Below are 14,659 nucleotides of genomic sequence, written 5' to 3'. Positions count from 1 at the left end.
ATGCGGTACGTAAAAGATGGCTGCCTAATAAAAGGTGAAGCAATGTCTTGCGTCAAGTATAAAGCCTTGAAAATTGCTAAGAAAACTTTCTTCGGTGATTTAAATAGCAATGAAACTATAATAGCCAATTCTATGATAAGTTTTGTACCGTTAGATGAAGAAACGCTTAAGAACCTCACCTTCAATGAGGAAGTGGATCTATTAGCGAATGAACCAAGGGGCTTCTTGTCGGAGTGGACAGAAATTGCTAAGTACTTTGTGAGCCTGGTGAAGGAGTTCTTCAAGATGAAGGGTTTGAGGGTCAATTTGCCGGAAGGCGCAAGGACCATTGAAGACCAAGAGTTTGATGGTGGTGAGTTCACAAATTTTTTTTAACATATAAGATTTACTTTTGTTCTGCACTTTAGAAACGTAACATCTTTGTGCAGTATCTTCAAAAATGAAGTATTAATAATAATAATAATATATAAATATGTTTAATATTTTATTAGTTTACTACTTGTAGTATGAAAATAATATTATTTTCTTCATCCTCGTTGTATTCGTATTGTCAATGTATGTAAATGACATTTTGCTTGGCAAAGACCTTTTCTATTAAGAAGACGGATGAAACTAAATCCATCAAACTACTCCGTATGTTGTAGTACTTCAATCCACTTCGTATTTGCAAATACATATATATTTCATAAGTCTCCTAAATATGTTTCAAAAGTCCGCTAAAGTTCAGAAAGTTTTCTCAGGACTTTTTAAATCACAGAGCACAAGTTTAGAAGTATTTAACACTTCAAAATTAAGCAACGACAGGTCGATTTATTATCTTTAGGGTAATATTTAGGAGTATCATCAATCAGAACATTCCTTATCATAATCATATTAATCTTTATAAATAAAAAGGAATCGAGGAATGTGTTAAGCACCAAATTTTGAACGGCCTAATCTAGCTAATATTTTGTGAAGTTTCCTCATACTATAGAGGATTCTTAATGGATAAAAAACAATAAATTTGCATAATAAATTGGAATTGTTCTGTAATAACGAATATTTCAACATTACATGCGTTTTGACAGATCGTAGGACAACGCCTGTCGAGTCACCTATTTATAACAATACTAGCTGACTCGGTAAACGTTGTTTTGCCGCTAAACGCTATTTAAAAATAGTCATTTAAATATAGTCAAAATTTAGCGTTGTATGTATTTTTAACACCAAATTACAATAAGATAAAAAATAAATAATTTATCTAAAAATTAAAAAAAAATAGGGGTGGACTACCTTTAACATTTAGGGGGATGAAAAATAGATGCTGTTCAATTCTCAGACCTACGCAATATGCACACAAAATTTCATGAGAATCGGTCAAGCCGTTTCGGAGGAGTTTAACTACAAACACCGCGACACGAGAATTTTATATATTAGATATTATTTTACTAAAAAAACAATTTGAATAATTTTCAAGTATTTTTATATTTCAAGCTTAATTCACAAAGTCAAGTTTTATTGAATACAGCGTTGACAGTTTTGATTGGACGATTAGTGCTCCCCGCGTAATATTAATAAATTGTCTGTTTTGTTTACTAAAGGCTTTTCATGATTAATTCACATTTCTAACATGCTTCAAGTTAACCCAGACAACAGTAAAGATAAAAAGACAACGTAACAGACGGATAGTTATTACTCTAAGCGCCTGTTACGCCTAAGGTTGTGGTTAACTCTATTTAACGGATGATGATATCTAATAGATAAAGCTTTTGAGGCTAAGATCTAGACTAGGAAAAACCGAATTATGGGGTTTTTGGGTGTGGGGGGCGGAGGGTGTAGGGGAAGCTATACAAGGTAACACTGCCACACTTCGAAACCCCATGGTTATGGAGATATCCATGGTTAAAGTTTTGAGATTAGAGGAAGAATTTAAAGCTATTATAATACCTTTGAGCTCCGCGTCTGACTTCACCTTAGCTCCGGCGCTGCGAGCAGTGCAATCCATGCGTCGTTTCACAACTTTATAAGTTATTTTCGAACAGGAGTACATAAAAACGATCTCGACTCCAAGATCAACAAACGATACAACTTGCGGTAACCATGCTTAGTTCCGTAGCTTTCAGATGTTATATTCACATTTCGCACTTGATAGTAACATTTCAGACTTTAATTATTGTTTTCACACGGTTTTTTAACAAACGATACAACTGATGTTTAATGACTGAGATATATATGCTTTAAAAAAAAATGGCGCGCCACTTATCATTTCGCTCCAAAGCAATGTAAGCATAAATTCATTTTTTGTTTAAATAACTGTAAAGGCAAAGATCTAAGACCATACAGCCTTGTTTTATGTTATGTTTTTTTTATTAAATATATTTTATTTTTATTTACTCTTATATATTTTCTATTCTTTTTATTTTTATAGGCCGAACAGACATTTTTATTTACCTTGGCAATTGTGCTTTTGAATTGTGATTTCAAAACCTTGATACAGAATTGAGTTACTCTTAGGAGCTGTTTAGTTGAAGACATTTGCTTATTTATTATATCACATTTCTTTGAAAATATTAGAATCTATTATGGCTTATAAGTTAAATAGCAATTATTCTTAAACGCAGGTAAAACCGCAAGGATCTTCTAGTTCAACTTAAAAAAAAAAAACAGATGTATAAATTAAATATTTGATTTTAGAACGGAAAATAAAGTGGCATTATCAATGACTCGACTTAAGTTTTTTATTAACAATCTCCTTACCATATTACAAAAAATTTAATAAAACGGGACAGACTCTTCTCTTGGTAAGGAATTAAAGAACCAATTTGCGTAGGTTTGATTTATATGGTATTTTTTTTATTATCTCTAAGCCCGTTTGTATCTGGTTGGTATTTGGATACGAAATTCCTGAAAACGTTAATAGGATCATGTTCTTAGAAGGAATTGTTTTCGAAATTTTTTATTATTATGAAGGAATTTTAGAATATATAAAAAAAAAAATATTTATTTTTTCTTTGCTTCGAAAGTAAATATTTGTTTGCTCGCAAAAAAACTTGCAAGATAACCCAAAAAGTAGTCATCAGATCTCGATTAAATTCAAATGGAACCAACCACCACCTTTGAATTAAAAAACAAAATCCACCACCACACCGAAAAAATATAGTCGAAATGAGAACCTCCTCGTTTTTTGACATCGGTAAAAAATCGAGTAGTTCACACGTACTGTGAACGTAAAAACTACTATGAAGGACGTCGATTCCAATCACGAGGCAATTGTTCAATAATGGCACATCAAGGTTCTAATTTGCTTGGCACTTGATTTGAGGTATCCTAATAAAACGTCTTTGTTTTAAACAAAATATAGAGACATATAAATCCGAAATCCTTTAGCGGAATAGTTACATTAAGCTTCTGTACCAAGCTTTTTCTTTTCTATAACTGAAAAGACCTTTGCCTTACAGTGTCAAGCTTAGGACATTATCCGGAATTACGAAAAATATTTTTAGGACCGTATTAGCATTCTACTAATTCAATATCGTTATCCACAACATTAATGACATTCTGTTGAAATATCAGAGAATAAGGCATTCTTAAAATCTTACAAAGTTAGCCTTTTCTTCATGTAACTCCTGTACTGAGATAAGCAAATCTAACTCTTAATATTTAACGCATTTTATACATCTGTAATATAAAAATGAGTCGCTGAATGTGTTGCTAAGCGCAAAACTCGAGAACGGTTAGACCGATTTCGCTAATTCTTTTTTTAAAATATTCCTTGAAGTACGAGGATGGTTCTTACGGAGAGAAAAATTCTAAAAAAAAAAATTTAAATTTCGTGAAAAAGTCTAAAAACAACACTTTTCTATACTCCCATACAAAAGATTTGTGATAATACTTAAAAGTCAATTTGAACTTTAATACCATACGATAAAGTTTGTGTTAGGCGATACGAAGTTTGCCGGGTCAGCTAGTATTACATAAATGAAAAAAAAAGGTATCAGGAACGTGACGACAGTACTTGTACACAAATGAAGTGCTAAGAGGCTAACCAAATGGTACGTTTCGAGGTACGCCATTCAGAAACATCAAACAAAATTTTTCTGTATCAATAATTCAGGCGCTTACTGTAAACGAAGCTAAATCTCACGATGCAGAGCAAAACTATACTATTTATTGTGTATATTGAAAACTAGCTATACCCACGATTTCGTTCGCGATAAACGGATAACCATCCATTTAATTAAGTCTATATAATAAAGCAAGTACGGAAGTTTCTGTTCATCCCGGGTTTCGCGTAATTACATGAAGATATGGTGTATTTAATTTTAAAATAATGGATTCGGAAAGGAGATTCTATAATCTGATCTAATCTAAAATCAGAAAGAATCTGTGTCATTCACTTTTAATTATACATTTCAGAAGTTTCAAAACGATAATAGCTGAGGTCCCGTACAAAGTAATGAAAAATATTCTAAATCTTTAAAAACATATCAATGCCATATCGTATGGAAAACAGGTCTTGTAGTTAGTTTTTTTCTTTTTAGTTTATCCATTACTAAAAAAATATCCGTCATAAGGTAAGCCTCGTTATAATGATTTCCATTAAAAATATACCAATGGCCTTTTCTTAGTTCTATAAAATAATTCAATAAACTAAATTAATGAAACGTGTGTTTGTCTACACAGGATATATTTAATTTAATTTTAAAGCGTCGTTCGTTTACACGAACCACCCAAGTAAATAGATAGATATACTGCTGTGTGGTTTTATTCAATTTATGTTCGTCTTAGCATCTTAATTTTAAATTAATTAAGTTTAAATTAACGTATTTTGCAGCTTATAATTAAGAATATGAATTAAATGATGTTTTAAGATATGGTTCATCATCATTGGTATATGCTTAAGCTGCGTCCCACGATTTTCCAATAATAATTTGGGAATGAAAATATACAAGTTTCTGACTGTAAGCCCTTATTAAATATTTTCAAAATAAATTACATTCAAATAACTCTCTTTTGTCCCAAAACGAAAATATTTTATTGTCACGTCGTGACGTAACCCATCACAAAAAATCTTGGGACGTAACATCCTGTGATATCTTAGAACATAGTAGAATGGAATTGGCATGAAGATTTTATATCATAGGGTTTTTAAGCGTAACATGTCTTATATTATAATTCAAAATATATTACTAAAATTGAAAGGTACCAAGACGTCTATGAACGAAAATAAAAAAATAAAAAATATACACATGTTAAATTGCTATTACTAATTTATGACTCAATTTTCTTAAGACATGTTTTTATTAATTTGCAGTAACGTTAGATATATTTTAAGGCTGTTTGCATTTTTGATATCAATATGTTCTATATAGACAGGGTGGTCTGTTTTTAAAGGTTCCGTACCTCAAAAGGAAAAACGGAACACTTATAGGATCACCTTGTTGTCCGTATGTCTGTCAAGACACTTTTTTACAAAAACTTATCAAATACTCAAATCTATTGTCCCTTAGCGTTGTTATAAAATCAAACTTCTAAGCCAACGTAATCAAAACATAGCCGTTTATGCTGCAAATTTTCGACACTTGCAAGGGAATCAAAACCTACAGGGCACTTTCCGTGAACTTAGAATTTTGAAATTTAGTACAAAGCAGCGTATTATAGCGCAGACAAAGAAAAAATTGCGATAACCATAAAATTTTGATTACATCATTTAATAAAAATATTTTTATTTACTTTTATTTGTACGGAACCCTCGGTGCGCGAGGCTGACTCGCACTTGACCGGAATTTTTTCTTTTCTTACTTTTTCTAAAATTTACAGTAAAATATTAAATTGAAAAAAATAAATAAAAATAAAACAAATGACATATCCATCACTCTTAGTTCACTGTCAAAAGTAAGAGATCGTTACGATTCGAATAATATCACAACTCCGTCTGGGGAAATAAGTCAAGAAAGCAGGATAATCTAATTTAAACAATATTAATATAAGGAATATATTAAATTATCTCTTAGACATAGACTTGAAGTCTCAGAGTCAAATATTGAATAACAATTCTCAGTTTGATAATATTTTATGAGTAAAAAGTGTTATTACATATTTTCCTTTAAGATGTGTGTCTGTATCTTAGATATATTACAAAATGTGGTCTAATTTTGGCATTTCTTTTAAATAAAAGTGTAAAAATAGTCAAAATGATCTGTGTCTATTATTCTCTTGATTATTAATAAAGACATTTCACTTAGTTTCATTATTTTAATCCAATGAAAAATATACATTTATTTCGAAATTTTACAATAATATAAATTATAAGTTTGAATATTCTTCACAGCTTAAGCACTCAATATTTATAAATCATGTCCGCGTGGAATAGTGTCAAGAATACTGGCAGTATTTACCCGTTGAATCGCTATGTCGAATTTCTTGGCCAAAAAAGTGGAGTTAAATCTTTTAAAAATTTTTGGTACTGCTCCTCCACTAATTATATTATTATGTCATGTCAGTCAAGGGTCATTTAATGTCTATTCTATATAAATTTATTTTTGCGAGACCTTCATATGAAACTATAATGGAATTATACAAAATATTACGTACAGTTAGAACTTGCTAAACTACTTCAAAATGGAGGATCGTGGCGGAGGTCCTTGCCGAGACCTACTCATACGTCTCGGGTAGGAGGTCTCGGTGAGAACCCCACGTTGGACGGGATTCTATGGGTGCGCCGGATGGGGCAAGAAGCACTAATGCGGAGGTGGGGGGAGGACCTGGCGGAGCAGCCGTATGGCACACGCGTAACGGCTGCCTTGCGCCCGGTCCTTGAGCGGTGGATGCGCCGTAAGCGCAAACTCCTCACCTTCCGTCTGACGCAGGTTCTCACCGGGCACGGCTGCTTTGGTGAATACTTGTGTCGGACGGCCCAAAGGGAGCCGACGACTGAATGTCACGATTGTGGCGCGGCGGTGGACTCTGCCCAGCACACCCTCGAGGTGTGCCCGAGATGGGCGGCGCTACGTCGCGATCTGACGACAGTCCTCGGAGGGGACTTGTCACTGCCGAGCGTTATCACCGCGATGCTCGGCGACGACGAGTCCTGGAAGGCGATGGTCTCCTTCTGCGAGACAGTAATGTCCAAGAAGGAGAACGACGAGCGGATGAGAGAGGGGGCCGCCGACGAGGCCTCCGTCCGCAGGCGATGAACGGGAGTGCGTAGGAGGCGCTACTTAATGCGTTTCCAGTAACGCCCCTGTGCCCATGTCGGGCCGGGATGGGAACCCGGTCCTGCTAGACATGGCGTTGTCGGGATTGTTCAGAGGTGAGCCGGACAGTCCCATGGAGGAGAAGTCAGGTCTTTTCGCCGAGGCCTGCCTGTCGCTGGAGGGATCCTGTTGCCTGCAGATCCGGGACCCTCTAATTAAAGCGGCTGAAGGCTCCCGCAGGGGTTTGGTCGGTAGTGCACCCCCAAGTGCTAAGCCGACATACGGTCTAGGAATGCCTACCCGGGCATCCTGGATATCACCCGTAAATGGGTTACCCTGCGATATCAAAAAAAAAAAAACTTCAAAATGCAGGATGTTCTCAAATCGACTGTTTTTTTTTTTGTGTGTGTTACCTCGTCACATTTTATTGAGTTAACCAATTTTGATTATTATTTTTACACTCAAAAGGTGGTTCTTGTCATGTGGTTCTATTTAAATTTGAGCGTAATTTTATGAGCATATTTTGGGTTGTATCTAATAATGCGTATTTTTTGTCGTAAATTACAGTGTTTTTGTTTGTGCGAGAACAAACTCAATTATTACAGTACTAAATGTAAAAATTCCAAATAACTTTAATATCGAATTTCAAATTGATGCATTGATAAGTCGACTAATCAATGCATTTCAACCATAAAAATAAACAAGAGCGTGAAATTACAATTACAAATAAACACGGTTTTTTAAATTAGACTTCGAACGGTGTGGCCGCTGTAATTGGGTTGTGACGTGGGAGTTCGCGAGTTCGACGGAACTAACAGCTGGATAATTGATTTTTTAACTGTCGTATTTTTATTTTTAGGTCAAAAAATATTTGTACCTATAACTATTAATTTAACTATTGTAGCGAACAGGCAAACTTCTTACTGAATTTTTGAAGTAAAACTTCTTTATTCATGCTTGACTTGGGGAGTAAGCTAATGAATGCGTGATGAGAGCGTTACGAAAAGTGTTATCCGGACGGGCGAACGAAAGTTAAAGTCTGGGTATTTATCCAGTCTTTGTGGATATCCCCCAAAGTGTCTTGTAGAGTACGTTAATTTGTCGGTCCCGGTTGTTACCATAAATATCTGATAGCGATTGTTACTCATAGTAGGGAACATATCCGCCAAACAAAAGTGAAGCAGCGTGGTGGATTGAACTCCGATTCTTCTCCTGCATGGAGAAATAGGCCTATGCTCAATAGTGGGATATTACAGTCTGAACCGTAAGAAGAATATTATAGGAAATTGTTTTAAAGCTTACTTCTTAAGAGACGACATAAGAAGCGCAGTATTAAAATAACAGAGTGACGCTGGAGAGAGGCACTTTACAGCGCTTTTAGCTTTATTAATATATATGTATAATAGTATACGTTCACTGTACCGATACAAATAGCAAGAGTCTATTGATGTTTTTTTTAATTAAAATGTAATTTGATTCATTTAATAGAATATTTTAATTTCTCATTATCATTGCAAACGTTCTTAAAAAGAAAACGCCAGTCACGGGTCAGTGCTAACATACATTTTTTTTAAATCAAGTGTCATCTGACCATCTTTTTCATCGTATTTTCTTAAATTTACAGGTCGTGGAAAGAAGAAGAGGTTAGCGATAATGATACCCTTTATGAATCTTATGGCGACACTTAAGGTGAAGATGCTACTGATTCCCATTCTTCTGGGTGTAATGCTGTTAAAAAAGTTACTGTTGGTCGCGGCCTTGCTTCTGCCCAGTTTGCTCAGCACATTGAAGGCGTGCAAGGTAAGGAATTCTTAAAATACATCACACGAGACTTAAGTTGCTTATCTTAGGAACAGACGACCGTATGTATGGTAAATATATTTAATAATAATAATAAAAATACTCTTTATTGTTCCCCACAAAGAAACATTACAAAATAAAGTGATACATGCAAAGAAAGATGTATAAAGGCGGTCTTATTGCTAAGAGATATTTCTTCCAGACAACCTTTGGGCATAGGACATAACGTAGAAAAAGAGAAGCGGCAGGGAAGTGTACAAACAGTTGATAAAGAATTGGTATATAGTTAACAAGCAATATGATATTAAAAGTATATATATTATTTATTTATTTACAAAAAAAAAAATAACACCAGACTTAAATTTGATGATTGGACGACTTTAGTAGAAGCAGTGAAACATATTTTGTTGCTTTTTCGTAATTAATTTTACTAAATCAGTTATTAAAAATTATTTTGAGAAGAAATGGATAATTAATTTCACACAAATTTATTCATTTATTTCGTTACTGTTGTCATCAATATACTTTATAAGTACATAATGTTCTACTGCAAAGTTGCTATATAAATATACCCTACATTAATGACTAGCTGCTGCTGTCGTTCATTTCGATCTCATAGTTAAAATAAATCATATTAGTCCATACGTTAAGCTTATAAAAGGAACTAATTTCTAAAGGTTGTCTGGAAGAGATCGCTACTAAGCGATAAGACCGCCTTTGTACATTACTATCTCTATGTGTAAATAACTGTTTTATGTAATTTTTTTCCGAGTGGTGTGCAATAAAGTATATTCTATTCTATTCTAATTTTACACTAAATTCCCATGTTTTACTAAATTTTCCTTTGAGGCTTTGCATTTATTAGTCATAGCATGATGTTATGTAGCCAATAGCCTTCTTATACCCTCATATAAATATGCTATCCATACTTAAAAGAATTCTTATTATAATTCCAATCCGTAGTTCCAAAAAAGTAATGAAAAAATATCTACAAAGCTCGGCTAATACCTTAATAATGTATCTCACATACAACGTATGTACATGTACTAATGTTATAATCCCTTAAGCAATGAGCTTTTTGTGACGAGGATACAAAATGACATCTTATATCCTGCTTCGTACTTAGCTGTCTGTCCTTTGGGTAATATAGTATATTATTATGTTGCTACGTAATATATAGAGATATTAATATTTTATTTGAGTCAGACGTGAATTTTAATCATTAAATTTGATGAATATGACTTTCCTAATTATATGAAACTGTGTGCCTGATATTTTATAGCATGTAATTCTAATTAAGGACATGTGATTAAATTTAATTTATTTAAAGTACTTGGATCTATTAACAAAAAATTTTATTTTATTTTATCTTTAACATACACATACGATCGTCTGTTCCTAAGCTAAGCAATATTATGATTGTATTATGTAGATATGTATTGTTTTTGATAAATATACCTACATAGAAATAATACATAATATAGATAAATACATAATATTACACCAAGACTTTAGGGAATCGAACTCACAGGCCCCGGGTGCAAAAAGTAAAGCCACTGCAAATCGCGCCATCGGGCTAGTCAGTTTATTATTTTCTACTTATTTATATAGAATATGTATGTAGTATGTTACATGTATATATGTTACATGTATATATGCATAATATTTTAAATTACCGTGGTTATTTTCATTACAAATTTTACTCAAAACGGGATAATTGCCGTTTTTTTTATTTTTTCATATTGCGATATTTCGATTAATATGTATATTTTTATACAAACATTGTATTGTATTTCTGATAATTACGAACGCAAAAAAAATCCAATTTAGTACAGTCTGCCGGAAATTATGTTCGAATATACATATCAGAGATTCAATTTTATTTATATACACATATTTAGAACATATTTATCATTTTTAACTTATTCTTATAATATTAAATATAAGTAGAGATTAAAACTTTGTCTCAAAAGGGTTTGCTGAGAAAGATCGCCAATAGGAGTTTCAAGGAGATATCCTTAGCTTAAGAATTTAAAAAATATAAAATAAGAAAAGTTTTAACTGAACAGTGAAATATTAAATTTGCTTTATCGCTTCACAGATGATCTTCAATATTTAACGTGGATACTTAAAACTTTTAACTTTTTTGATTGTTAAGTCTTTCATTTTTGTACATCGTAGATCATCTTTTGTTTGATAAAATCGCTTTATTTCCTAATTTTCTAAAATACAAAAAAAAAAAAACATATGAAGCAACACGATTCTTGACACTTGACTTGTCGAGATAGACAAATGTATGCTACTTAATTTATTTATAGCATATTTTTATAAATATACTTTTTATAAATGTGATACCCGTAGCCATTACGTTCAGGTGATATCATAAAATTCTAAGTAACATAAAGATAGAATATAAAAACCAATGAATCAGGTAATTCTTAATCAAAAGCCTGATAATCAGTCAGACTGTCAGCTAGTCACACCAACCTGCCTGCCCAGTGTGGTGACCACGGGCAAAACACATGAACTCATGCCATTTTTGGCGCGAAATTTTGGAGGCCTATGTCCAGCAGTGGACTGCGATAGGCTGATGTGATGATGATGTACTGTAAAGAGTATTTTTAATATTTATGATATCCATAGGTGACCTAGCAAGAGCAAAGTAGAGCTTACGGTTGAAGTATATCGCTGTGTCTATGATATGCAAACATTCTATTCGAATTGTGTACACAACCACTTTGTTGAAATCAATAGAGTACGCCTGAACTTATCGACACTACTCGATAAAACGCGGCTTTTACAGATAACATTCGAGTAGCATTTCCAACATTAAAATACTAGTACTTTAAGTGATATTGATAATGAAATAAAAGTAGCTATTAAAATAATCAGTGAAGAGTTTTGCTAGAACAATAGTATGCATAATTGAGCATATCAATACAGGCTTTGGGGTTGAACACTTTCTACTGGTTTGATTCTAATGCCTTGATGTATTCAAAAACCATATTGGAAAGTAAAATTTGGGTATGAAACGCGATTCAGCAGTTTATAGAGCAAAGTAATAAGTATAAAGACTTTTTTCACCATTTGCTAAAAAATTCGTCTATACGTGAATACGTTTAATAACAGATAAACGTTTATGACATATATAATATATCTTATGTCTTTTTAACTATCTAACTCTACTTTATCCGTCAAATTTATACTGGCAATCCAAAACAGACCCTGAGAGATGTTGGTACACAACCAATTGTAAATGTGATTTGATCCAGGTGACGTCACACACAGTGATGTTTACGGCATAGCTCAACATTTTCTTATCCTCCTTGATCCATACTATATTATACTACCTCTCATTGTAGTAATTGTTGCAATAAAAATTCAGCGTCAAAATCTGAAGGCAAGAGCCAACATTGATCTAAAAATACACACAGTACTATAACCAGAAGCCAATCGCTAAAGCATGATAAATCCAAAATTATAAACGTTGAAGACGCACGTGCCTTCATTACGTGTATATTTGTAAACAATATAAACTTCCACGCAAGATGAGAGAGTCTTTGCTTTTACATATTTTAGCGTTGCTATTCTTACATCCAAAACGGCTTGATTTTGAAACTTCTTAATTACACATGTTAGCTTACCACCCAAAATTATCGCTATGATTTCAGAATAAAAAGTATCCACTTCTTTCAGTATCCTATTTCTTAGTATTAATCTGAATGAAGCAAATTTCATTTAAATCCATTATGTAAATATATAATAATGGACATATAAAGGAACGTGAAAAAAAATACAATTTTGTTTTCAATATTAATAGTGCAATATTTTCCGAAGATATTTCTAAAATAACTTGAATGTAGATTTAAATCTATATTATCATAATAATAAGTAACTTAAAGTAACTTTAAATTATTTATATAATACGTAACCCAATCATCGAAGTTGTAAATTATGTTTCAAAAATTCGAGACCAAATTTTAGTATAACGATAGCACACACCATTTATTCTAGGACTAGCTGTGCCCGCGACTTCGTCCACGCGGAATTGAACGAAAAATTATTGTTTAGTTTGCAGAGTTATAAAATAAATAAATTTCTAAAATAAAAGTAGCCTAAATTACTCCTTATTACATCGGCTATCTGCCAGTGAAAGTCCCGTCAAAATCGGTCCAGCTCTTTCAGAGATTAGTCGGAACAAACAGACAGTCAGACAGACAAAAATTGTAAAATATTATATTTTGGTACATATACCGTGTATACATCCATATGCATTTAGTAAAAAGCGGTTTATTTAATATTACAAATATACACTCCAATTTTATTTATTTGTATAGATTACGCACGATAGATTATGTGCATAATTATATGCACGGCATTAATATTTTGTGCATCAATATAGTCTAAATTTACGCATGCAAATTTGATAATCAGATGAGTACTTCGCTTATCTATCAGAATTAGAGACTATTTTGAAGAATGGGATTCTCTATTTTAAATAAGTTATAGAAGGTTCCATTATAGTAATGAAAAGCACGTTTAGTGTTATCATACTTTATTACTTTTATATTTACTTTTAGAACTTTCAACGATCTTTTTTGATTCGGTAAATAGTTTTGCACCAAGTAAATTTTCAATTATTCAAAACATGTTAATTTTAGATTGGAATTTTCTTTATCAAGTTTACATACAATTTATATTTTTGTATTTCAGCATCATCATCCAATGACACACTACTCTTACTTCGGGGGAGACTCATCATCCGACTTCAACTCTGACTACGGTAGTAGTTACGCCTACTCCTCGGGCGGGGGTACGGCAAGGATTGGCCTTCGAACCGAGCCTACACGATCTCTAAGCACAGGCCTACTGCTTCACCAGTTTACATAACTGCACCTGGTGGACTAGCCTGAACAAAGGTTATTTGTCTTTATATTATTTATTTCCTATTTATTGTAATCATAGGAGTGTATTATTTAAAGTTAAGATAGTATAAAACAATAGCTATCTGATATGTAAAATCGACTAGTTCTTTAACAGCTTCAAAAGATAGGTTTTCTCGTTCACAGCTTCAGTGTTTGCACATTAGAAATAAAAAAAAAAAAAAAATATGTAAAAAATTAAATATTTAGTACAACATATTTTGAAAACATGTTGTACTTAATATATACAGACATTATCTCATCGTGCTAACTGTCACGTTATTGGACGTGAAATTAAAATGATCGTTACGTTTTAGGTAATTTCTTACTTTTTTTTTAATTCCGTGGGAAACAATAAAGTATTTGAATACTTGAAAAAATACACAATTTCTCCAGGTGTTCTCGTCTTTGTGTTTTGTGTAACACATTCAACGATTCACGTTATTTACTATGTAAAAAGGAGATGGATACGATTCCATACATTCTTGGGCCAAAATGTAATGAAATGAAAATGGTATCAATTAATGCATTTAGGCTTATTGATGCCTCGCTGAAAATTATCTATATTTTGGCTATCTGAGAGTGGAGTTATTAGACTTTTTGTAAAAGTGAGGTTATGTTACAATATCTATAAAAAAACCCGATCACTAAGTTCTTGTAGCAACAATGTTTGGTATATTTAGTGAACAATGTTTGAAAACTCATTACAAATATACACTTGAAACCATAAATATCAGGAATGGACTCAGAATGCATTGGAAA

The 14,659-nt window shown here is 32.7% G+C and overlaps 1 protein-coding gene across 1 annotated transcript; it reads left to right on the top strand.

The window, feature by feature from the left end:
- Positions 1 to 13,865, top strand: LOC123665019. Its single transcript, XM_045599380.1, has 3 exons — positions 1 to 352; positions 8,800 to 8,975; positions 13,689 to 13,865. The coding sequence occupies exons 1-3, from the start codon at positions 1 to 3 to the stop codon at positions 13,863 to 13,865; spliced, it is 705 nt and encodes a 234-aa protein (XP_045455336.1).
- Positions 13,866 to 14,659: the final 794 nt, after the last annotated feature.

The sequence above is a fragment of the Melitaea cinxia genome, chromosome 23 (genome assembly GCF_905220565.1).
Source record: "Melitaea cinxia chromosome 23, ilMelCinx1.1, whole genome shotgun sequence".
In the NCBI taxonomy this organism is placed as follows: domain Eukaryota; kingdom Metazoa; phylum Arthropoda; class Insecta; order Lepidoptera; family Nymphalidae; genus Melitaea; species Melitaea cinxia.
The sequence above is the reverse complement of the archived record's forward strand: the minus strand, read 5'-3'. Positions and strand labels throughout refer to the sequence as shown.